This window comes from Podarcis cretensis (genome assembly GCF_951804945.1).
Source record: "Podarcis cretensis genome assembly, chromosome: 1".
Taxonomy (NCBI): Eukaryota; Metazoa; Chordata; class Lepidosauria; order Squamata; family Lacertidae; genus Podarcis; species Podarcis cretensis.
In genome coordinates, this window is record NC_137170.1 from 117347468 (window position 1) to 117374378 (window position 26911).

Genomic DNA, 26911 nt, shown 5'->3' on the forward strand with positions numbered 1-26911 from the left:
ACCCCCACCTCCATACACAACGACATAAGCAAAAAATACATAGAAGTGATACCTGATCCGAGACAGGAACAACCTCCAAGGGTATTGTCACTGACAAAATGCATGCATGCCATATTGCCACATCTGGTTATTAATTTGGTCTTTTATGCTTTATTCAGTTAACCAACCCAATTTTACAAACACAAAAACTTTAAAATGTAAAAAAAATGTAAATAGCTTGATCTTTTCCTGAAGATAGAACTCTCCCTTGCATCCTGAGTTCGAGTATCTTCAAAGAACATGACACCTTTGGTAAAGGCTGTTCTCCAATTGGAGCGTTCACAGGCAAGTGTTTCCCAATTGTTGGTCTTTATACTACATTGTTTTAGAATTGCCTTGAGACAGTCTTTAAACCGTTTTTGTTGACCAGCTTTCCATTTTTAAGTCCGGAATAGAGTAATTGCTTTGGAAGACAATAATCAGGCAGCCACACAACATGACCAGTCCAACGAAGTTGATGCTGAAGAATCATATTGCTTCTCAATATACAGTGGTACCTCTGGTTACGTACTTAATTCGTTCCGGAGGTCCATTCTTAACCTGAAACTGGTCTTAACCTGAAGCACCACTTTAGCTAATGGGGCCTCCTGCTGCTGCCATGCCACCGCCACGCGATTTCTGTTCTCATCCTTAAGCAAAGTTCTTAACCCGAGGTACTATTTCTGGGTTAGCGGAGTCTGTAACCTGAAGCGTATTTAACCTGAAGCGTATGTAACCCGAGGTACCTCTGTATTGCTGCTCAATATACTCTGGTTGGCCTGTGTTATTTTCTCCTGCCGACAGGGGACCCACTTAAGGACTCTATATGGGCTCTTGGATACCCCATAAGGGAAAAGGGAGCAGTCCGTCCCCCCCTCCATAACAACAGGACGTCCCTATTTCCATAGGAGAAATGTTGGAGGGTATGTTAACAGGAAGCAAAGGGTTGTTTTTTTTCCACGGACCCCCTGAGCTAGAACATGTTCATTGTGAAAAGTGAAGCGCCCGCGCACCGGCGGGGCCATTTCCAGGCTTCCTTGGGGGTCCCGTCCGCCGCCTCAGCGCCCCTCTTTCTCTCTCACACAGACCCACAGAGGCGAGCCGCTCTCTCGCCTCTGCGCCGCTTGCAGCCTCGCGGGCGGCTCCTCCCCTCAAACTGGCCCCCGGAACCACACGTGACACGCGAGAAGGGGCCGTGCTAAAGGGATGCTTCCCGGCCAGGAAGAGATGGAGGCGGCGGCGGCGGCGGCGAACAGCATGGCTCTGCCTCAGCCTGCCCCTTGCCCGGCTATCCTAAGCCAAGAAGGGGGGCTGGCGGGCACGGAGCAGCGGAACTCCCCGGTGGTGGTGGTGGTGGAGAAACTGAAAACCGTCAGGTGACGCGCGAGGGGTGGGGTGGGTAAGGGGCTTTCTATATGGCGGGCGGGGCGGGCGTGGAGCATTCTGGGTTACCGCCGCTCGCGCGGACGGCTCTCGGTAAGGCGGGGAACGGCGCCCGCGTGCGCGTGGATTCGGGTTGGGACGTGGGGGGGAGGGGTCAGGAGCGCCCGCGCGCGCGCGCACCGTAGCAGGCAGTGTGAATGGCGCGAGTGTGTGTGAGGCTGCACCCAGTTACCTGGAAGTAAACCCGTGTGTGTGTGTGTGTGTGTGTGTAAGTAAGAGAGAAGCAGATGCTACACTCAGTTACCTGGAAGTAAACCCGTGTGTGTGTGTGTGTGTGTGTGTAAGTAAGTAAGAGAGAAGCAGATGCTACACTCAGTTACCTGGAAGTAAACCCGTGTGTGTGTGTGTGTGTGTGTGTGTGTAAGTAAGAGAGAAGCAGATGCTACACTCAGTTACCTGGAAGTAAACCCGTGTGTGTGTGTGTGTGTGTGTGTGTGTAAGTAAGTAAGAGAGAAGCAGATGCTACACTCAGTTACCTGGAAGTAAACCCGTGTGTGTGTGTGTGTGTGTGTGTGTGTGTAAGTAAGTAAGAGAGAAGCAGATGCTACACTCAGTTACCTGGAAGTAAACCCGTGTGTGTGTGTGTGTGTGTGTGTGTGTGTAAGTAAGTAAGAGAGAAGCAGATGCTACACTCAGTTACCTGGAAGTAAACCCGTGTGTGTGTGTGTGTGTGTGTGTGTAAGTAAGTAAGAGAGAAGCAGATGCTACACTCAGTTACCTGGAAGTAAACCCGTGTGTGTGTGTGTAAGTAAGAGAGAAGCAGATGCTACACTCAGTTACCTGGAAGTAAACCCGTGTGTGTGTGTGTGTGTGTGTGTGTGTGTGTGTAAGTAAGTAAGAGAGAAGCAGATGCTACACTCAGATACCTGGAAGTAAACCCGTGTGTGTGTGTGTGTGTGTGTGTGTGTGTGTAAGTAAGTAAGAGAGAAGCAGATGCTACACTCAGTTACCTGGAAGTAAACCCGTGTGTGTGTGTGTGTGTGTGTGTAAGTAAGTAAGAGAGAAGCAGATGCTACACTCAGTTACCTGGAAGTAAACCCGTGTGTGTGTGTGTGTGTGTGTGTAAGTAAGAGAGAAGCAGATGCTACACTCAGTTACCTGGAAGTAAACCCGTGTGTGTGTGTGTGTGTGTGTGTGTAAGTAAGTAAGAGAGAAGCAGATGCTACACTCAGTTACCTGGAAGTAAACCCGTGTGTGTGTGTGTGTGTGTGTGTGTAAGTAAGTAAGAGAGAAGCAGATGCTACACTCAGTTACCTGGAAGTAAACCCGTGTGTGTGTGTGTGTGTGTGTGTAAGTAAGAGAGAAGCAGATGCTACACTCAGTTACCTGGAAGTAAACCCGTGTGTGTGTGTGTGTGTGTGTGTGTAAGTAAGTAAGAGAGAAGCAGATGCTACACTCAGTTACCTGGAAGTAAACCCGTGTGTGTGTGTGTGTGTGTGTGTGTGTAAGTAAGTAAGAGAGAAGCAGATGCTACACTCAGTTACCTGGAAGTAAACCCGTGTGTGTGTGTGTGTGTGTGTGTGTGTAAGTAAGTAAGAGAGAAGCAGATGCTACACTCAGTTACCTGGAAGTAAACCCGTGTGTGTGTGTGTGTGTGTGTAAGTAAGAGAGAAGCAGATGCTACACTCAGTTACCTGGAAGTAAACCCGTGTGTGTGTGTGTGTGTGTGTGTGTAAGTAAGTAAGAGAGAAGCAGATGCTACACTCAGTTACCTGGAAGTAAACCCGTGTGTGTGTGTGTGTGTGTGTGTGTGTAAGTAAGTAAGAGAGAAGCAGATGCTACACTCAGTTACCTGGAAGTAAACCCGTGTGTGTGTGTGTGTGTGTGTGTGTAAGTAAGTAAGAGAGAAGCAGATGCTACACTCAGTTACCTGGAAGTAAACCCGTGTGTGTGTGTGTAAGTAAGAGAGAAGCAGATGCTACACTCAGTTACCTGGAAGTAAACCCGTGTGTGTGTGTGTAAGTAAGAGAGAAGCAGATGCTACACTCAGTTACCTGGAAGTAAACCCGTGTGTGTGTGTGTGTGTGTGTGTGTGTGTGTGTAAGTAAGTAAGAGAGAAGCAGATGCTACACTCAGATACCTGGAAGTAAACCCGTGTGTGTGTGTGTGTGTGTGTGTGTGTGTGTGTAAGTAAGTAAGAGAGAAGCAGATGCTACACTCAGTTACCTGGAAGTAAACCCGTGTGTGTGTGTGTGTGTGTGTGTAAGTAAGTAAGAGAGAAGCAGATGCTACACTCAGTTACCTGGAAGTAAACCCGTGTGTGTGTGTGTGTGTGTGTGTGTGTGTGTAAGTAAGTAAGAGAGAAGCAGATGCTACACTCAGTTACCTGGAAGTAAACCCGTGTGTGTGTGTGTGTGTGTGTGTGTGTGTGTTTAAGTAAGAGAGAAGCAGATGCTACACTCAGTTACCTGGAAGTAAACCCAATGTGCAGTGACACTTAGGATGATTTCCCAGGTTAGAAAGAGGGAATGTATTTATATGTCTTTATTACATGTTGTGCTTTTTGAATGCTACTGGTTTTCTGTCCCTGATTCCTTACTCTTGTTTTTTCCTTGTCCTGCCCCAAATTAAATATTATCTTAAAAAAAACAAAACCCCACTCCTCAATCCTAGAGCAGAATCTGCCCGTCATCTGTTAAATTCGTACACATTTTTAAGTTTGCTCTTGCATGTAGGCTACACAGCCCTGCAATATTTATAGGTGACACAGCGCACAGTGGAGAGGAAAGGAGTCGCTCAGAACTGGAGTAGATAAGGCATCGCTGGTCTCCGATCAGATCTCCCATTTCTTTATTTTTATGTGGAAAGCTAAAACAGGAGAGTGGGGAGTGGCATTTAGATTGGGGTCATGTTTGGGGCGGGGTGCTAACCTGCATTTTATACAAAATGATTGCATAGAGATGGGCAATCTTCTCTCACAAATCTTCAACATTTCAGCACACCAAATTTGAGAGTGAGGAAAATGAAAGTAAGTTTTAGGTTTCTTTAGATCTGCTAAAGGAAAAGAAACTGAAATTAAGAAAATAGCATTCTCCAAGGCATGTGGAGAGACCAATAATATAATCTGACAACTGGTTCTGTGCATAGCCTTTTGTTTTATGGAAAAAATGCACCGTGGAAGAAGTGCTAGTCGCTTACACTTCCTCTTCTCCCCGCTCTAGTGCAATATCCAAAGCCTGGAGTATCACATGTCTGGTAACATTTCCTTATAACTGTCCACAGGTTACTCATTATCATGAATACAACACAGAAGCAGGCTTCATTATCTCCAGCTTGTACCTCAGAGTTTCATAAATGAAAGATATAGCATATTTTTGAAAGCAATATTTAACGCACTGCATGTGATTTCCTTCTCAAATATTCATAAAATTCTTATTCTACTTTGTAAACAGCTTGGAGGAAATCATTACATCCAAACTGGGGAAAACACCAATTCAGATGTTACATGAATATGGCACAAAGGCTAATCTCAATCCTGTATATGACTTTGAAAAAGCTGAAGGGCAAGTGCATATGCCAATCTTCACCTATAAAGTCACTATGGGTGACATAACTGCAACAGGTTTGTACATTTTGATAGGATTCATGCAGGGCCGGGCCATCCAAGGTGTGGCAACTGCCTCGGGCAGCAGGGACAGCAGATCCTGATGTAGATCTTTATTCCCCACTTTGTTCTTGATGTAGATCTTCACTCACCCCTTCTTCCCTCGCAGGTGGTGGGGAGAGGGGGTAGCCAAAAAGTCTTGGGCCAGCTCTTAATTGCATGCAATGTGTGTGTAATGTTTAAAATACAGTGGTGCCTCACAAGACGAAATTAATCTGTTCCGTGAGGCTCTTCGTATAGTGGTTTTTTCGTCTTGCGAAGCAAGCCCTTTGACAGCTTAGTGGATTAGCGCTATTAGCGGTTTAGCGGCTTTTAGCGATCAGCTGTTAAGCGTCTTATCAGCGGATCAGCTGATAAGCGGCTTAGCGGCTTAGGAAAAGGGGGAAAAAAGGGAAAAAAACCCGCAGGAACTCGCAAGACATTTTCGTCTTGCAAAGCAAGCCCATAGGGAAATTCGTTTTGTGAAGCGCCTCCAAAACGGAAAACCCTTTCGTCTAGCGGGTTTTCCGTCTTGCGAGGCGTTCGTCTTGCGGGGCACCACTGTAAATGTTTCTTCTATTTATTTTTATACTCCCTCTGTTTCTAAACTAGTGTGTTGGGTACCAGTATGGGTAAAGGGAGAGCCCAAATGTCTTTTCCTTCATCCTTTTGTTCTCCTCCAACCTAGCCCGAGAACCCATCTTTCCTACCTTCATCCTAACTGCTACCGACTCTTGTGTCTCCTCCTTAACCTTAGAAGCCCAATTAATTTCCCCCCATTTCTAACCCTAGAACTTACTCTTCCCTCCCTGCATGTAATTGCATAGTACATTATCCCTTGATCGTATTGTTCGACCCCCATCATGTCCACCCAAACACAGACACCATATAGGCAGTAACCATTTTGTGCACATCCAATTGACGTGTGACCACCAAGAGCGCAGAACAGGGGCAGGGTGGGCTTATGCAAGCACCACTGACGCATGTGGGGGCCAGGAATCGAACCCCTGAGCAAAACGGTTGCCGCCTTTTTTTCAGGGTAACTAATGCGATGTAATTTCTCTGATCTTTGGCACTGTTCCTAGCACTGAGGGCTTACGCATGACATGCAAACTGATCTTGTGCCACACAAGGAAGTTCACATTTATTGTGGCCAGTAGAATGAGGATGGGACGCGGGTGGCACTGTGGGTTAAACCACAGAGCCTAGGACTTGCCAATCAGAAGGTTGGCAGTTCGAATCCCCGTGACAGGATGAGCTCCTGTTGCTCAGTCCCAGCTCCTGCCAACCTAGCAGTTCGAAAGCACAAAGTGCTAGTAGATAAATAGGTACCGCTCCAGCGGGAAGGTAAACGGCATTTCCGTGTGCTGCTCTGGTTCACCAGAAGCAGCTTAGTCATGCTGGCCACATGACCCGGAAGCTGTCTGCGGACAAACGCCGGCTCCCTCAGCCAGTAAAGCGAGATGAGAGCCGCAACCCCAGAGTCGGCCACAACTGGACCTAATGGTCAGGGGTCCCTTTACCTATACCTTTTAGAATGAGGATAGTGTTTGGATTAGGCCCCACAAGCTCACCTAATGAGTGTCCCACCTCACTCTAGCAAGTGTGTTTGGGAACCACTGGTCTAAATACCTTTTCCAGTCATTTGAATGCAGTAATTGAGATCCTGGCCACTGGAGCATCAGAATATAAATTTGGCCCATCATTTTTGTGACAGCCCTTTGGGATATTTGAATATAGCTATTGTATCGCCTCTTAATCATCTTTTCTCCAAGCCAAACATACCATATTTTCTCTGCCTCTGCGCAGCTTCCATAGTTAGTACAGCAGTTCTGACGGTAGCAATGATAAGTCTCTGCTGCTGGGAGGAAGCTGCCTACTGCAGGCCCTCTGCCTTCTTAAAACTCTGCATCTCCCCTTCAGATGTGTTTTTTATATATACCCTTGCATTTTGAGAACTTACCAGCATAAGCAGATGAATAATAATAATAATAATTGTCAGGGGCTCAGGAGCAGAGGCACAGGGAAGAGAGGAGATGGAGAGCGAAGGGGAAGAATCCGAGGGGAGCGTAGGAGAAGAGGACAGTGGACCGAGGGATTCCATGAGCCTCTCCAGCGAATCGGAAGATTCACAGAAGGGGGCGCCAGTGGCCAGGGGTAGGGGGTTCCCAAGGGGAACGCCCCAGGAGCAAGGGGGCAGCAGGGACTCCCAGAGCAGTAGCTGGAAATCAGGACCAGCTTCCCCACCAGAGCAGAGTGGGGGGGGAAGAGTCCCAAGGATCGGGGCCAGTGCATTCCCCACCAGGGAGAGAAGATAAGGCAGGGCTGACCACGCCTCCATCAGAAAGTCGGACAACGGAGGAGAGGTCAGATCTGGCCAGTGTCCCGGAAGAGGGAAGCAGTGACCGAAGTAGTGTAACGGTTAGGAGAAAGGTCACTGGGCTGGCGCGAGAGGCAAGTTCAAATGTACAGGAGCGCGGGACAGCAGAGAATGAGGATTGGGAACCGGGTCCTAAAGCCCGCCGGAGGGAGGGGGAGGAGCTAAGCGACTCAGCGTCAGAAGAGTCCAGAAAGGGCAATGCCCCAGCGGGCAGGAGGACCCAGAGGAGGAGAGAGCAGCGTAAAAGGTGGAGCAGGGCTAGGATCTTAAACTGGTGTCATAGGGGAGGAGACTCAGACGGGACTTCGCCGATCTAGGGTTTAAGACGTAGGGCTGCACGCTGTGGCTTTGAAATGGAAACTGAACTTCAATAAAGACTTTTGTACATTACTACAGCCTAGCGTTGGTCCACTGTGAGCTGGGACCTAGAGGCAGCTCTGACAATAATAATAATAATAATTTATTATTTGTACCCCGCCCATCTGGCTGGGTTTCCCCAGCCACTCTGGGCGGCTTCCAACAAAGATGAAAAATACACTAAAATGTCACATATTAAAAACTTCCCTGAACAGGGCTGCCTTCAGATGTCTTCTGAATGTCAGGTAGTTGTTTATCGCTTTGACATCTGATGGGAGCGCGTTCCACAGGGTGGGCGCCACTACCGAGAAGGCCCTCTGCCTGGTTCCCTGTAACTTGGCCTCTCGCAGTGAGGGAACCGCCAGAAGGCCCTCGGAGCTGGACCTCAGTGTCCGGGCAGAACGATGGGGGAGGAGACACTCCTTCAGATATACTGGACCGAGGCCGTTTAGGGCTTTAAAGGTCAGCACCAACACTTTGAATTGTGCTTGGAAATGTACTGGGAGCCAATGTAGGTCTTTCAAGACCGGTGTTATATGGTCTCGGCGGCCGCTCCCAGTCACCAGTCTAGCTGCCGCATTCTGGATTAGTTGTAGTTTCCGGGTCACCTTCAAAGGTAGCCCCACGTAGAGCGCATTGCAGTAGTCCAAGCGGGAGATAACCAGAGCATGCACCACTCTGGCGAGACAGTCTGCAGGCAGATAGGGTCTCAGCCTACGTACCAGATGGAGCTGGTAAACAGCTGCCCTGGATACAGATTTGACCTGTGCCTCCATGGACAGCTGTGAGTCCAAAATGACTCCCAGGCTGCGCACCTGGTCCTTCAGGGGCACAGTTACCCCATTCAGGACCAGGGAATCCTCCACACCTGCCCGCCTCCTGTCCCCCAAAAACAGTACTTCTGTCTTGTCAGGATTCAACCTCAATCTGTTAGCCGCCATCCATCCTCCAACCGCCTCCAGACACTCACACAGGACCTTCACCGCCTTCACTGGTTCTGATTTAAAAGAGAGGTAGAGCTGGGTATCATCCGTATACTGATGAACACCCAGCCCAAACCTCCTGATGATCTCTCCCAGTGGCTGCATGTAAATGTTGAAAAGCATGGGGGAGAGGACAGAACCCTGAGGCACCCCACAAGTGAGAGCCCAGGGGTCTGAACACTCATCCCCCACCACCACTTTCTGAACATGGCCCAGGAGGAAGGAGCAGAACCACTGTATGACACCGCCCCCAGCTCCCAGCCCCTCAAGACGGTCCAGAAGGAATAGGAATCAGCTGCCCAACCACTATCTTAAAGATGCAGTTTTTCAAAAAATATTCAGCGCTACTTCTGATGTTAGTGATGTCTTTAGAATGGGAGTGGAAAAATGTTGTATAGGGCCTTCTCGGTAGTGGCGCCCACCTTGTGGAACGCCCTCCCATCAGATGTCAAGGAAATAAACAACTATCTGACTTGGAAGACATCTGAAAGCAGCCCAGTTTAAGGAAGTTTTTAATGTTTGATATTTTATCATGTTTTTAATATTCTCTTGGGAGCTGCCCAGAGTGGATGGGGAAACCCATCCAGATGGGTGGGGTATAAATAATAAATAATGATCATCATCATCATCATCAACATCAACATTTAGAAACGAGCCACATTTTTCCCCCATTGTGCTTGCTTGCACTGGCAAGATAGAATAAAACAGGCCATCTTGCCTTTGTGGAAAAAGTGTCCAAACAGGTCTATACACTCTTCATGTTATCATGAAACAGAAAATGGATATTTCAGAACGAAACATTAAGACTGCTAGATTTTCATAGCTTACTGTTCAGAACACTCACATATTTTTGTTTTTATTAATTCAGGAGAGGGTCCGAGCAAGAAAATTGCAAAACACAAAGCTGCAGAAGCTGCCCTGAACATTTTGAAAGGCAATTCAAATATTTGGTGAGTTGGTTTTGATCATTGTGACATAGTATTATTGCCAAATAGGACCTGCTGGAAAATTTTGGAAGAGAGATTTACAAATATTTTAAAAATTAAGGCTATGATGCTTAACATACTGGAGATAGGTTTATAAAAAAGCTGTGGGAAATGAGGCCAAATTATGTGACCGCATCTAAGATGGATGGTTACTTCACTGCTTAACATCCACATGGTAAAGTAGTATTTTAACAATGCTGTTACATTGTTGTTCATTTCCTGAAAACCTCTTTTCTTGTATTTTTGTGGAAGTGATAAAATAGCAGTTTTTCGCATATCATGTTACAATTTCTGTCACCTTTCATGTAACTGTTAGTTATGACTCGGTAAGAGTATGAAAGGTTTCTCTCTTTATTTAACATGCTGTGGTTTCATAACTCAGACTTGTTTTCAATCTTTGTTAGTCTCATGTGTACAAACTTGTACAAAAAGATAGTCAATTGTTGTCCTGAGCTCCTTTGAGAAGAAAGTGGGAGAAAAAGTTAATAAACAAATAGAATAATTTTGTTGCTACTTTTTCATTTGACCTTTCAATCTTACTGTTTAAATTTTTGTTTAATTTATAGCATGTATCATGTTTTTCCTTCCCTAGGGAAGCACCAAGCTGCTAACAGCTTCAAAATTCAGTTAACATAAGCTATGGGAAAATATAACAAAACGTAGAACAACTTTATCGCCAAAAGACAATCTATGAATATTTTAATAAAAAGGATCAGTACAGTGGACCCTCCGGATACGAATTAAACTTGTTCTGGGGGTCCATCCGCAACCCAAAAAGTCCGTAGGCAGAGGTGCCAATTCTGCGCACGTGCGTGGTGTGATTGAGCATTTTTGCGCACATGCGCAGAGCACATGTGCGCGCGGCGGGACCCGAAAGTATACACTTTCGGGCCGCATTCGTAACCCGAAAGTTATGTGTCCAGAGCAGTACGTAACTAGAGGGTCCACCCTAATTATTAATATAAAGATAAGTCAAAGCCTGGGGTGCTCTGGTCCATGGAGTCCCAAAGAGTTGGACACGACTAAGTGACTAAACAACAGCAAAGTCAAAGCCACATTCAGGTTAGAGCAGTATCAACAATACTGTTAAATCTTTAACAAAGGTCTTCATAGATCATAGAATCATAGAGTTGGAAGGGATCACAATCATCTAGTGATTCTAGTCCAACCCCATACAATTCAGGAATCTTTTGTGCAATGTGGGGTTCGAACCCACGGCCCTGAGATTTAAGAGTCTTGTGCTCTACCAACTGAGCTATCCCTTCCTTCTGGCCTTATTTATAGAATCATAGTGTTTTCTTGAAGAAGATCGGTTTTGTAGTTTCCTGCCTTATTCCATGACAAATTTTGGCAAAATGACATATTCAGATAACCTGTTACAGCAGATGTCACTCACTTCCATGCTGCTTTTGAAACTGCTAGGCTTGGCTTCAAAGTGCCTTGCATGAGTACAAAGGCACTTTGATTGCATGAGGTGTCCCTGCCAAATTCTTCTGATTTCCCCACCCCACAGTAGGGCCTCTCCATGCACTGCCCCATGCTGTTCTGGAGGGTCCATCCCTCAAGGGGAATTTTTGAGAGTACATGAGACTTATGTCTGGGGAGGAGCCATGAAAAGCTCCTTCTTGCCAGTGGAATTCTGCCTGCTTTTTCCTGGATCCAGACCCTTGAACTTAAAAAGCAGCCTGGGAGGAAGCACAGGAAACTGCCTGTGGGGAACAAAATCCTCCACATGTGCAAACATAGACACAACTCAGACATAGAAAAGCACGTCAGCTGTCTTTACTTTAAACATCTTGTAGAGGTAGTCTTAATGAGGCAGTCTCATATTAAAATGTAGAATGTGCTTAGGACTGATTCCTGATTTGTTAGCAAAATGATGCCTGAAACTGCCAGTTTTCAAGTTAACTATGTTTCTTTTAGCATTTCTGTGCCAGACCACTTAATCCCTGAACGTCTCGATCAAGCACCAGATCAGTCCAATCCTATTGGATCATTGCAGGTGAGTTGCAACGACATTTAAAATGTACCATATTCAGAAGTTCTTTGTCTTTATTTTTTTTAATTACATTATTATTATTATTATTATTATTATTATTATTATTACTACCCCCCCCAAAAAAAAGCCACATTCTAAAAGGGTGTTGGATGTCCATCAGGTCAACCAAAGGCCTGGTTAAAAAGGAATGTTTTTGCCTGGCGCCTAAAGATGTATAATGAAGGCACCAGGTGAACATCCCTGGGGAGAGCATTCCACAGACGGGGAGCCACTGCAGAAAAGGCCCCGTTCTCATGTTGCCACCCTCCACACCTCTCATGGAGGAGGCACACAAAGAAGGGCCTCAGAAGATGATCTTGGGGTCCAGGTAGGTTCATATGGAAAGAGGCGGTCCTTTATATACCTTTTGGTTTTTTATAAGTCAAAGTCGTTCTACACTAAGTTACAAATTATCTTTAGATCCTTATGTATTTAACATCATCTTTGTTTCCTTCTTATTTTCTGATGGCAGAAAGCAACACAGGCAGTCAGGAGCAGGTAGCTGAGCCGAGGAAGGAGAAGACAGTTCCTATACCCTCAGAAAAGAATGTAGAGTAAGCAACGAAAAGCAAAGCATAGTGATTACAGAATGGGTGGTGAAGAGAAAAGAAAGGATTGGTTGGTTTGTCAGGTTTTCTCATACACACTGTGTGCAAAGCTCACAGCTCATCACTGTGATGATATATATAAGATGGAAAGCTTTTCTTTGGGCAGAGTAGTGACTAGTGAAAGCAAGACTTACTCTCACATCACTGAAATAGAATGCTTGCATTGGGCTGCTACTCTGGCTGATCTTGGAAGTCCTCTCAGCTCTGTCCTGGATTGAGATGTAGAAGGATACATGCAGCATAAAGCAAAATACATCAGAATTTTGCTTTCCAAGTTAATACTGAAGTAATCATGATAAATAAACCTGTTCTAAATAGACACGTGGCTGTTTTCAGGCTAGATTAAAAAAAATATTGTCTTGTTACCTGTTGTTTCCCTTCTTCTCTAGGAGCTAGCTATTCAGAAGGGTTGGAGACTTCCTGAGTACTCACTGGCACAGGAGACAGGGCCGCTCCATAAGAGAGAGTTTACAATGACTTGCAGAATAGAAACATTTGTAGAAACAGGTACGTGGTTATTTTTTTCTCCTCAGCACAAAATGTAGCAAAACCTGAATTTAAGCACAGGATTCATTATCCAAAGAAATCCCACTAATGTTTCCATTTTTTATCATTTTAAACAATTGTATCTTATATAATTCTCTCTTGCAAGCTGCCTTGAGGATTTTATAACTTGAAAGTCAAAATAAGTGCCTTAGCAGAGCATTCCTACTTGTGGGGGTGTCTAAGGTGGAGGGGCCACCAAATCCAAAGTGTGCTGGCAGGGTGGATGGGGGGGGTGCTTTTTTTCTTTCTGCCACTCTGCCCCCCCCCCAAAAAAAAAACATCAGTGCACCTGCTCCCAATGTGCCCTGTTTTTGGATTCCTACTGGAGCACCAACAGCCTAATGATAGAAATCCCCATAGGGCTAAACAAGTTATTGTTTCTCACTTACCCCAATACATGTACCTGTAATAGCACAGGTAGCAGAAGACTCTGCATGCCTTCTGTATTCTCCATTCTGCCCTCTGTTAGTCAGGCTAAACGAGGTCTGGAAGGGGGAAGGAACCGCCTGTGGGCATCTGTATGCAGGTAGGCACTGCACCCATTTGGGGAAGATTTTTAATTAATAGAAGCCGCTTGGGGCAAAAAAAATCCTCTTTCTGTCCCTCCTCCATCAAAACATTTTGTGGACAAACTTGAGCGCTAGTAAGCCTGGCTCAAATTTGGCCCTGCAGTCAGGTCCGCTTTCAGTATCCCCTTCTCTTTCTACCCTCTCATCTCTGTGCCCTCTCAGGGTTCTTGAAATATACTCGGAGTCAAGAGTGGATTTTATGCCCTTTATTCAGCTCATAGTGGTGAGGAGGAATGGAAGTTCCCCTAGAATGTCTGCTTTATAATACATTATTTACACAATGGGCCCAACGTGATTGGCTAATTCTGGGATTCTCCTGTAGGCCAATCAGGTTGCGGATTCACTTCCACCTAGAACTGGATTGGGTGGGTCCTGTGGACCAATCAGACTGCTGCATTCTGAATCCTATTGTTCTAGGACCAATCAGACTGCTGCATTTTGGATCCTATTCAACTCAGTACATAACAGTTCTTCTGTTGTGATGCAGAAACTCACACCTGGCCATGGCTGGAGGGGAGATCCCAAGTTAATAATTAACAGATGTAAACTTAACAGGTGGGACTATCAGAACAAAACATACAGGGGAGTTTCAAAAGCATGGCTGAGTTGATGGATGTGTAGTCTGTGACTCGCAGTCTAGTTTTGGTTTTCTATCATGAATGTCTCTTAATCTGGGTTTCTCTGCTTATTTTAATCCTTCTTGCTTTTGTTTTCTTACAAAGGGATTGGGACTTCTAAAAAATTAGCAAAGCGAAACGCCGCCGAGAAACTACTCGATAAATTCCGTAATTTTTCTGGAGACAGTATCACTATTTCTTTAGTAAGTAATTCATTTACGTTTATAGCAACTGCTTAGCTATTCAAACCTAACAATGCAATCATTCGTTTTCATTCATTGTCCAGCTCATACTAAGGCGCTGTAGTAAATATACACAGGCAAGCTAGACTCCCCCCCCCCCCCGCCCTGATGGTTCACCTGTTATCTTCCATGTTCTTCATCTAGGCCACAAGATCTCTGTCCTCTCCCCCACTGTCTTTCTGTCTGTCTGTCTATCTTGTTTGTCTTAATAGCCTAAGGATGCAGCTTAGGAAGTGAGTTCAGTTGAACTGCATGGAACCTTGTTCAGAGCAAACAGGCGTTCATTGAGCTACACAGCTGTTTCTAAAATCTAATATATTTTCAAATGCACAAACAATGTACATCTTCCATTGCCTCTCTCTCCTCCAGAAGCTGGAAGAATACCAATTTCTATATCATTTAACTCTTGGGAGTTAAGCTTATATATAAGTCTTCTAAGAAATCCCAGCTATCAGCTCACTATCAAATGCAGCAATCTGCTTCACAGTGATGGATGTGCAAGGCAACTTGTATTTAACAGGGAGTTTATACAGGAATGGAAACAGCCTCACCCGCTTCATTTCTGCTCTTCAAGCTTTTGTTAATGCCGCAGTAGAACAAGCAGTAAAATGTAGCCCCTGTAGGTGAAATTGTTGACATTTACAGTTCAGAGTTGTGTTAAAAGTAAGAATGCTTATGGAAAACATAGGTCCCTGTAATACAGACCAAGAGAATCTTGGAGAAGCCATATTAAAAGCAAGTTTTTAACAAGTGTGGAAATACTTGGGTAGAACATAGTGTGATATGAGAGCTTGGTATTTGTTTAATACATATACAAGGGGAGTGGAATGACCGCATTTAAAGGTGTTAGATGGTGGTTTTAAAACACAGCAAAGTCTAAATGGCCTTAATTTGTTCCAGGGAAAAGAACAAAATGTCAATTTGGGGTGTACATGGAGCACCTTAAGGAACTCTTCTGGAGAAAAAATTACTTTGCTGAAAATAAGTCCGCTCAGTATTCCTAATACAGATTATGTTCATCTTCTTGGAGAACTTGCAGAAGAGCAAGGTTTTAATACAAAATACTTGAATATAGGTAAGAACCATGTGGGTGACTATGGGCGAGATGCATCCTCTTTTCTTAGTATCTTTTTTCCCAACACAGGCCAGGCAGAACCAAGTTTCCAATGAAGTGTGTACCAAAAAGGGGTGGGAATATGAAATGTCCATTTTCTTCCAGCATTAACATGAACACAATTATCTGCAGAACATTAGCACTAACTGCAGCCAGAGAACACACTTTCATCACATTTTGTCTAATTAAAAGATGCACACAGTCTTACCACTAACATTTGGAACATTTAATTTGCTAAAAGGGTGCAGTATGTAAATGGTGGTGCTGTTTTCAGGGATATGTGTGCTAAACTTGGTGTTTATTGTTAGTGCTTTGACAAAATAATTCACATAGGTCACAATCGAAGAACCTGAAGAAGCATTTAGGGCTGTCAAGTGATGGAACTGTTTCTGGAAATAAATTCTGCATCAAAGTGTAGTTCATAAATCCAGCCGTGCTTTAGTTTCTGAATGTTTTGGAAGTCGAATGGACTTCCGGGACAAATTCCGTTCAGCTTCCAAGGTATGACTGTATAGGTAATAATTTGTGTTGTGCCAGAGCAGGTTGGAAGAGATGGTTTCCTACATATTACAGTCATATATGCTTTTATGTGACACCATCCTGATTACTGTACTTTTAGGTTTATAAGACTAGGTTTGTTTACTCAAAAATTAGGTTTAAAAAGTGGGGGCATCTTACACACAGGTAGTGGGTATGTGTGACAGATGATTGGTTGCAGCCGCAAGCTGCAGATTGTCATTGGCGATTTGTAGTGTGATTGGTGGCTGTGGCAAGGTTTTTTTTTTTGTATTGGCTATTGGAAATGGGTGTTTGATTGGTTGCTGTGTCACGGGCTGCAGAGGATTGGCTGCCGCTGTGGCAATTGTTATTGCTATTTACTTTTGCTGTTGGTGATCAGTCAGAGGTTTGTAGCAGAAGCAAGCGATTGCTAGCAAGCGGTGTGAACGATTGCAACCACTGGGTTAGTGATTTACTGCATTCCCCCTCAAAAAACGCTCAACAACTCCAGTCCTCCCCCAAAAAGCTCAACAACTTTGGGCCATTTTCTGAAATTGGAGTCCCCCAAAATAGGGGTCGTGTTATACACGGAAAAGTATGGTACTTTCATTCACAATGTCGGGGAAAGAGAATTAGTGTAGTTGGTGTTTTCAAAAATTAGTGGCGTGATATTCCACTAACCAGCACCTGTGTTTGTACTTTCAGAGGAGCTGAGTGTGAATGGACAATACCAGTGTCTTGCAGAACTTTCAACTAATCCAATCACAGTTTGTCACGGGACTGGAATCTCCTGGGGCAATGCCCACAATGATGCTGCTCACAATGCACTACAATATTTAAAGATCATGGCTGGACAGAAATAAGATTCAAGCAAAAGGGAAATATTTAAGGACGTATCCATCGAAGCCGAACAGTTTCCAGATCATCGGAGCTGTGTTTTTTTAAAAGTCACATCACAAAATCCACGCACGCGTATACAATTATGCATTATAATGAAACAATCAGTCACCGCAAGTATGTTATTTATCTGGAAGTCCAGATACCACCACAGCCGCAGGCATGGAATGAGATACAGAATTCACCTTTCCAGAATCTGATGAATGAGAATCCTTGGAGCCAAAGCCCAAAGCAAACGTTGCTCTAAATGAGCAGCTGCCCCTCAAATTGCAGCCACATGTCCAATTCCTCCCATTTGCTCCATATTCTAGTTCAGAAAAACTTATGACATGACATTGCAGTGAGAAAAGAGGAATCTATGATGTCATGACATGAGGTAAGTTCTAGTGGGTGTAACGGGGAGGAACTAGAGGCGTGGCTACCATTTTTTGTTGGCAATCATGTTTAGAATGAGGTCTACCTTGATTGTTGGAAAACGGCTTTCTGTGGTCAGGAACAGGGCTTGCAATCTCAACATGCTCTTTTCCCTCCAAACCTATATATTGATTTTTGTTTAACACTGCATGACTCATTTATACTTCATTTCATGACACAATATCCAACGGGGGGGGGGGGGGGGGAGAAAGTTTTAGAATGCCAGGTGTGCTCTGGTCCATGGGGTCACAAAGAGTTGGACATGACTAAACAACAATGAAGTATGTGTGACAGAAACGGTTCATCTTCACAATTTGTTCTGAATACAATAACTTCCATTTTTTCTCCCTGGTTGCCGAATTAGGGGTGGAGTTTGGCACAGAATTGTAGAACTGTTGTCTTTACTGTACTAAGTTTTAGTATCACAAAGTAGCTTTGAGCCTGCACTACATATATACTGAAGCTTACGGGCTCCTTTGTGAATACCTGTGTATATGGGATCTTAAAACCAAAGTATCTGAAATGTTCCAGTGCTTTGAAAAGCTTTATGTTATGGCCATGGGATATTATCCATTTTCTTGTGTGTGGATTTTTCTCTCATTGTGTGAACTGTGGCCTTTTTAAACCTATGGTTTGAAGATTGAATTTTTACAGAAATAATGACTCTATTAACATCACTGCCCTTTTTCTTAAGGTAACTATAAGAATCGGTCATTCTTTAATAAATTCTTTTAAAGAATAATTCAAGTAATAAGTTTTTATGTTAATCTCAAGGCATGTATTCTGTATATTTAGAGGAAAGGCAGAGGCAGAGGCTCGCTATGTAAATTGGTCATAGCAAATTAAGACAGAGCATCTTTTCTAGAGGTGATCACAGTGGCCTGCTAGCAGTTAATACACATTTTGCACATAAAGTTAACCATGCACTAGTAGATTTGAATACAAAAGCCGATATGCACATTGTTCTCGTGGGAAATTGTGATGGTCACGTTCAGCCTGCTCTACTAGACAGTTTGCAATTTTCCTAAGGTTGGTTCTGGAGTGGAGGTGTCTCACTGAGCTGAAGCTGCTATTGAATTCAAGGTGACCTGCTTGATTCAAGTGGAACAGTTCCTTCCCTCTGCATGCTGATTGCGCCTCCCAAGAGGCCTTCAGACCTCATTGAAACAACTGGAGAAAAGGAGGCCCTGGGTGTTTTATAGGGACTGTAAGAGCTGTGCAGTCTCTGAATCTTCCTGCTAAGAATAGTTCCCATGGTGATGCGAATGCATGTGCAAGAACACCCAAGGCCTCTAAGCCAGGTCCAGCACATGAGATCTTTGCTCTCAAAAGGAAGAGCTGGTACAGCTGTTGCCCAAGACATGGCAACTGAAAGATTGCATTGACTATTATTATCAACAGAAAATGAGTTCTGCTCATGCAAGCAGTCACTATTGTCTTCCAAGAGTTCCTGTGTCCCACATTACACTGGCTATTCATGTTGATCATTGTGAGTGCAGTTACATGTCGATAATGCTAGCTGCCACATGCCTGCACCAGCTCTTTTTGAGAGGGAAGAATTGCATTATTGGATATTAGCACAGAGTGCCCAGCTCTGACGTGACATAATCTGTATTCAGCACATCATAATTTGTGTTAGAGCCCGCACTGCTCTGCTAGGGAAGAGCCAGCATTGGCTCAGTTACTAGGGGTGCCATACATCTGGGAATTGGGCAGGAAAATGGCGCCTTGGTGGATTTTTGGCAAATGGGTAAAATGTCCAGAAAACGCAGACATATGGCAAGGGAAGTTAAAAGCTTAGATTTTGGGGGGAGATGTTCACAAAAAGCTCAACAACTTTGAGAGGGAGAAAAAACTTGTCTGGATTTTCACTTTGGGGAATATGGCAACCCTGTCAGTTATCTATGTGAACCAGTGTTCATTCAATATGCAATAAGGTGCTGTGGGATTAAAGTAGCACGGGTTTGAAAAAGGCTAGACTTTTGATAAATTTCCTATACTTGCAGAATTACAGTATTTTTCTGTGTATAAGACGCCCACTATTTTTGGGGACTCCAAATTAAGAAAACACCCCTCAGCGTTACCCATGTATAAGATGAGCCCCAATTTTAGACCTGATTTTTTGGTTTAAAAAAACTAGTCTTATACACGGAAAAATGCGGTACTTCTTTGTAAAGAATAGCACACATACCTTTCTAACAGACAACATAATCTCATTTTTGGCTATTTCTGCTCAAATATTGCCTCAAAGTATTAAGTGCATAGTACAATGGTACCTCTAATTACAAACTTAATTCATTCCGAGGTCCATTCTTAACCTGAAACTGTTCTTAACTAGAGGCGTACTTTTGCTAACGGGGCCTGTTGCTGCTGCTGCACCACCGGCACACGATTTCCGTTCTCATCCTGGGGCAAAGTTCTCAACTCGAGGTAACCCTTCCAGGTTAGTGGAGTTTGTAACCTGAGGTGTTTGTAACTTGAAGTACCACTGTAGTTCACTTTCATGCTCCTGGGCACTTTTCCTGGCATCATTTAGCTGGTGGAAATCAACAAGATAAAACTTGAGTCACATATATGCATTTTAATACTTACCCATACATGTATACTGGTAAATTGAATATTTGGCCTTAGTTGAGACAAGAAACACTCATTCAAAGTTTCTTGCCATTCTTCAGTCTTGCAGAGACAACTAAGATAATGCCTAAATTGAAATCTGTGATAGTAGCTCTATAAAATAATAAATTTTCACCTCTAGGCCTAGGGGTGAAAGAGGGATTACAGATCACAGATCATCCGGGGGGGTGGGGGGGAGGTCCATGAGAGAAAATGCCATCACAATTTTTGCCAAGATTAGTTTCATCTGCTTTTGAAAATATTTTTCCCCCTCAAATTAAAAAAACACCACAAGTCAGATATATCACATCCCAAAGAAATCCTATTGATTTAATAAACTGCAGTGCAAAAGCTTTGTTGAGTTGCAAACAGCTAATTTCTGCCAAGAGTATTTAGATACCTGCTGTATAAACAGTAAACAAAAATGTGCTGAAAGTTACAAAACCATTCCCATTTAAATATTAAGAACAACAACCCTATGTATGTGCAAATTGGACACACGTCTCAACAGCTATAATGGGCCTTGCAGGGGGAGAGTATAGAACTGCAATTTAAACTGTCCTATCAAAAGTTGTGGAACAAATTAAAGCCTATCATGTGATTCTGCTAACTTCTGCTATTCAGTTTGGAAAGTTGTTTGCTATGCATTTGGACACGTCTTACCATTGTAACCAAATTTTGAACGATGGTTCCTGAGATCAAGGAGCAGGTTTTCATCTCTTGATACAACGGGATGCCGTTTGGAATCAAGATAACCTACAGAACCTTTCAAAACTGCGGATTTTAACCATTGGGGGTTTTTTGTTTTCTTCTTAGAAATCCTGAGCAATACGGGATACAAAGCGGCTAGTTATACTCTAATGCTTATATATAATAATGACTGTAGCAACATTAAATATGCAGGCAGTTTTCTTCACATCCAAGGACCTGACAACCACTTTTACCTCATGTTTTTAAGGTATTGGTATCGAAAATTGTCACATACATACACAGCATATACATTTGTTTTTCCACTGCTTGTATGTAACATGGGTAAATGTACCAGGGAAGCATGACCTGCTGTTCTCCCTGCTGTTTGTACATAAAATGGTGAGTGTGAATAAAAATGTGTGATTTAACTTAAGCTTTTCAGTATTCGTAGCCCAGTTATTAAGCAACTACGTTTTATTGTTTTGTAGTGAAATGGAGCTTTCTGTAGAAAAACCAAAAGCAAAAGTAGGTGTGTGCCCCTCCCCACCCCCCCACATCAAAAGCCTAGCTCTAGTGAGCGGCACACAAAATTTCCCTCTTTTAAGTGGTAGTTACTAAGCCATACCGTTACATTCTTTGCTGTGTGTTGATAATCTCATGAATGCAATACTCCAAATCATGGCCAGCTAGCAATCTTCTCCCACACAATTCAGTATGAGCACCACTTGAGGAAGTTGTAGATTTTTCTTTTCTTTTTTCACATAAGAACCAAGAGACTGTTAATTCCTCCAACCGTGACAGAGGACATCACGACTGGGACTTCTATGTAGCTAAAGCTGTGAGAACTATACACCCCTGTGAAGCCAACCCTGAAGTTGTGTCATGTTGCCCACTATGTGGTATGTTTGAAAGGTCTGGCTTTTTTTCTGGATATGTTCACTATACCAGATGCAGCAAACACAGCAGCAGTGTGTGTGTGTGTGTGTGTGTGTCTATATCTATCATCTATCTATATATGACAGACTGCATATCAATACTAAGCAACTTGGCACCAGATGCAGGACCACATGTTTATTTTCATTTGAAAACTTTCCTCCAGCTTCCAAGGCACTGACTTTTTGTTGACATGTACCATCACCTTGCATATAGACACCTGTTGTACCCATCATTTTCTGTACTGGAGTATAATGCTGACTGCTGGCCATAGCAGTAAGAACCAAGACGGCAGCTTTTGACGTTTGCTATCTGTGATGTTTGAGTAACGACAAAACACAAAATGCTCTTCTCTTGACTTCCACTCTGATACACCTTTTAATTTGGTTCCAAGAAAGCACAATTCTTCACTAGTGTACGAGGCCATAGAAAATGTTCTTTACCTGTCATGTATAGTTGCATTTCATAGGCCAATGAAGAAGCAATGGTATCTCCTTTTGTTCAAAATGGATTTGATGGCACTCTGAGACTAAGTTTGGTATTACAAAATGGCGTGATCTTCCATCGGTGACAGCCTACTTGAAATGCTCAGTTGGAACTTGGGGGAAATCAGTTAAAAGCTGATAAAGAGCGATTCTTAGGTTCTTAAAGAGATGGCAGACATGCAAAATATATACGGAATCAGCAAATAAACCGTTATCTCTGTTGAAACCCGTATTCATAGTCGGATTTCTGTATGAACCTAGTCGGATATTCTGTATGAATATTTGAACAAATATTCCATATGCCTACACAATTTGGCTTTCCCAAGAACCGTAACTCTTTAATTCTGCATGGGTTTTCATATCTATAAGACAAAATATGAGGACCATGCAGACTTTTGCAGAGCAATCCTATAGTTGTTTATGCATAAATGCAGCTATGTTTCATGGGGCTTACTTTCTATTAAATAAGCTCAGTACTGTATTGCAGCGTTAATTATTCTTACTGGTGTATTCAGTACCTCACCAATAGTGATACCATCTGAATTCAGACCAGAAAGTTCTCAGGTCAAATTCCATCTGATCCTGTAGAGAGCTTGGGTGGTAACATTGGGCTCAGACTGGGGAGACTGGAGTTCAAATCCACATTCAGCCACGATGCTCATAAGAACACGAAGAGCCTACTGGATCAGCCACCATCCTGTTCTCACAGCAGCCAACCAGACATCTATGGAAAGTTCACTGGCTCACTCTGCCAATCACTGTCTCGCTTCCTAACCTACAGGGTGGGTGGTTGTGAGGAGAAAATGGAAGTGGTGGCAAAATTACCTAGGTGACCCCAAGCGCCTTGGAGAAAGGCGGGGAGACAAATGCAATAAAACTGCAATAAAGTGAATCGGAAAACTGAAAAAGAATTCAAAGTGACTTTAAAAGGTAATTGCTGTGAATTTATTGAGGCCTGTTTTCTTACAAATGGAACATTCCTCTGTACAACATTCATTTGAAGAGGCACAGTTCTCGTGCTTTTTCGGTAGCACAACATACACATGATGTTAAATATGTGATAGACAGGTAGGAAAGAACGATGTGTAGCTGGAGCAACACATTTGGTTTGCTGCCACGATAGTTCCCACTGGCAGAGAGGGACAGGGAGAGAGAGAAGAGGACATCTTTAGAAATGGAACAGTGGCTTGTTTCTTGGATAGTGGAAACAAAGCAGAAGTAAGTGACGTTTCAGGTTCACATGCATTCTCTCCTACCAAGAATACCACTCCTTTCCATTACAGCCATAGAACACAATCTAGTAAATCATAACTAACTTTGTGGAGCTTAACACTTCCGTGGTGTTTGGGGTGGGGAAGGGAAGAACCATAGCTCAACAGCACAGCACATTAACTGCATGCAGAAGGCGCTATGGGTCAATCCCCATCATCTCCAGGTTAAGGCTGGAAAGAACCCTTCTCTTGAGCCATGGAGAGCTTCTTGGAGGTAGATTTAGGGGAATGCAACCAATTCGGTCACAATGCAGAGCCTCGGGGGCGCCACGACTATTATTTAAAAGGGAGTGCGAGAGGTGGGGCTGGCGCCGAATTTCGGTGTCACACGGGGCGGGGCGCTGCTGAAATTTGAGACCCCAAGGTCTGCCACTGAACTTCTGCCAATCAGAGTAGATGATAAGTCAGATGGACCAATGGTCTGACTCCTTACAAGTCAGCTGCCTATATTCTTCCCTGTTAACTTCAGCTAGGCATGACTCTTGTCTTATTTCACAGCTTTCAATAGCCTGGACCACAGTTTCAAATAATGATGGTTTAAAACGAGTGCGTACTTAGTTCTTTTTTTCAACACTGTGGACAGGAAACAAGTAGACACCAGCTCTTGTGGCTTGATTCCCCCAAACAATCAGCGAGTGGTAAGCCAAAGTTTGCTCTTGACTTACTTCTGCTTTGTTGGGGGAAACCAACTGGAAGCACTGGGTTCACACAATACAATGTCCTCCCCAGTGTGCTGAAGGAAAAAGTGGGGTGATGACTGAAGCAGGGATGTGGTCACCTTAAACCATAGCTTATTTAAAACTATGGTTTTAAGTGATGTGCAAATCAGGCCACTGTTAGTCAAACTTTCAAATGAATATTTACTAGATTGTGCTCATGATTTTCTTTAAAAGACAATTCAACTTTCATTATGGTTCTTTTGCTACACATTTTCTGTTAGAATTAAAACAAAACACTGCACAAAATGTAGCACGTAGTTTGGTAACATTGATTTTCTCCCCTCTCAGAATAAGCATGAATTCAAAATGAAACCCAACTCAACTATTGTCCTTAAGATATGTTACTTATACCTTTCCGCACAATCATTTCCCGGTGGGTAGGCTAAGCAAAACGAAAGAACTTGACAATGAAAGGTATTTTACAGGGAAGTAATTCAGTGGCAAGTTAGCTGGAGAACAAGATATGCAGATCAGCATTACAGTTCTGCATCCACCAAAGTAAATGAGGAAATACCTGTTTTAATAGTTACTGATTGCACTCAAATTCTCAAAAACCACAGAGGTAAATGAATTTTCCCAGTCTCTGATTTGGCACCATTTTCCTAACCACAATGATGGCTGAGAGAAAATCTATCAAATCACAAAACTATGGATTAGTACTCTTGAGTGCGGTCTTTGTTCATTTACCTATGCAGCATGGAACATAATCCAAAGGTACCTTCCCATGTCCACAACCACTATTTCTGAGCCCTGGACTTCTGAGCCCACCAAATGTTTATTTACTACTTATATTTTTTATCACTTTTGCTCTGGTTACAAATTGCTTCACGGCAGAGGAGTAGCTAGGGCGGATGGGGGGCAGGACGCACTGGGCCCCACCCTCGGAGGGTGGCTCTTAGCATGGGGCCTGGCCCAAGCCATGCGTCTCTCCTGGGAGTGACACAGTGGCTCAGAGGGCTGCAGGCTCCGTGCTGCCCAAAATGGCAGCGTGGGGCTGACATCCACCTGCCTCCTCCGTCTCAGCTGTAGGGCTTCACCGCTGCTTCAAGGCTTTGTAGTGGGAAGCGATATATAAAATTAATAAACCTAAATCTAAGAGCTCCTCCATCTTGAGGTGTTCCCCCCCCCCCATCGAAGAACACTTACAGATAACTACTACAGGAGTAGCTTTTGCCTCAATGTGCATCAGTGCACCAGGACTTCATCCAGCAATGGTAGCGATGGCATGCCAAGCATCTGGGTTAGGGGGGGCAGTTTCTGAACCCTTGCATAGTGCAAGGCCTGGGTTTAGCAAGCCCCCTTGGGAGGCCTTTCTAGACCTTTTCAAGAATCTAGAAAGCCTCCTCTACTTTCTCCAAATTTGCAGGTGTGCTGAAAACTTCTACTACTGAAATGTGATTATATCCATCACTAATAGAAGAGAGGAAGGGGCGGTCTACTTGAAAACAAGAGCATATACAGAGCTCAGGCAGGGAACATGACTGTGGTATAGTTTGGTGCAGCGCCTTCCAGTTTAACAAGGAAGCAAATCATACAATGTCTTCTTGAGATTTTCCTGAAGCTTGCAGGAGTGGGAAGAGGCTCAGAGTACAGAAGACCTCAATTTTCAAATCTGGAAAATTTAATAAAGAAAAGTCTACATCATATGAGTTCTGTCACTTGCAGAAATACACAATAATTTGCATTTCTGCCGGATAGGGTGAATATCCCTTCTTAAGTGAGTTCCATGATTGTGTTTTAATTGGTTTGTTTTGCATATTTGCTACTAATGTATATATTCTGCATCTCTCTCGCTATATATATATATTTAAAAATTGTTTTTGTATAGTATTTTTGAAAAAGCAACTCAGTGTAAAATTCATGTTTCGAAAAAGAAAATAAATGCATGATATTCATGACTCTGAGGCTGAATCTGCATGTTATCTCTGCAGTATGGATGCTACAGAACCACGGTTCCACAAGTGGCTACCATGTTGTCATGGTAATATATAAAAGCACAATTCCATATATTGCCTAGATCACATGGGCATTTCTGTACCAGCATCTATCTGTCCACCACGGACACACCACTGCTGCAAGCATTACCCAAGTGTTCTAGGTAAATGATATCACCAAACTCTTCAGTACGTAACTAATGTAATGTAGAAGGAGAAGGCGATTTTTTTGCTGCAGCAGCCACACCACAGAGACCCTGTGTAAAATGATTCAGATAAATTCTGCAGCAAGTGATGTGTGACTGCTTTGCACGACTGGAATCCATGAATTTCTAGCAGGGCTAGCCTTGCATAAATATTATACGCTTTGTTTAGACTTAGTTTAGTGCATAAAAAAACAAGAAACTCAAGGCGAGTGATGCACTGAAAGGTTTCAAACAGATCCCAGGCTATGAAGAAACTAACTCAGGGAACCCAAGGTGGTTAGCTTAGGTTGTTTATGGGTTTTGGAAGAGCAGCTTCTTTGTTCCATGTAACAAACAAACCTTTAAAACCTACAGGAATTGTAGAAGCAATCAGTGATGTGGCAGGAAGGAAGTGTGGAGGGGCAGGGGCGGTTTCTAAAAATGTTTACTGGGCCAGCTCAAGCCTGTTGCATCAGCCCACATAGGGAATTGGCCGTTGTGTACATTATTGCTGTTTTAAAAATTCAAATTTGACTGAAATGGAATCTCTAAGGAAGGAAATGACTTGAAGGGGAGGGGAGAATCTGTGTTGACAAGACATGTCAAAGGACAAGACAAGGGAGTCAGTTAATTACTCAGTTGTGGATCATATCCAATATTCTTTCACCCTTGAATGATAGCTGGACATCGCAGCAAAGTTGGTCCAACCATCAATTTTGCTTACCCCTGCCCCTTTGCTCCTGGAGGACAGTCTGCTTTCTTTATAAATAAAAAATAAAATCACATAA

The 26911-nt window shown here is 43.6% G+C and overlaps 2 protein-coding genes across 2 annotated transcripts in view; one reads left to right on the plus strand and one right to left on the minus strand.

Annotated features, from left to right (window-relative positions):
- Window positions 1–1224: 1224 nt before the first annotated feature.
- Window positions 1225–21029, plus strand: PRKRA (protein activator of interferon induced protein kinase EIF2AK2; the record flags this gene model as incomplete). Its single annotated transcript, XM_079982284.1, has 8 exons — window positions 1225–1394; window positions 4854–5023; window positions 9633–9714; window positions 11674–11752; window positions 12786–12903; window positions 14234–14331; window positions 15271–15445; window positions 16688–21029. The coding sequence occupies 8 exons, from the start codon at window positions 1225–1227 to the stop codon at window positions 16843–16845; spliced, it is 1050 nt and encodes a 349-aa protein (XP_079838410.1). The 3' UTR covers window positions 16846–21029.
- A 1916-nt stretch (window positions 21030–22945) lies between these two features.
- Window positions 22946–26911, minus strand: part of OSBPL6 (oxysterol binding protein like 6) — a 106080-nt gene continuing 102114 nt past the window's right edge. The window contains exon 27 of the mRNA XM_079977186.1: window positions 22946–25616. Within this exon, the coding sequence (XP_079833312.1) occupies window position 25616 (1 nt within the window). The 3' untranslated portion in view covers window positions 22946–25615. The remainder of the gene's footprint in view (window positions 25617–26911) is intronic.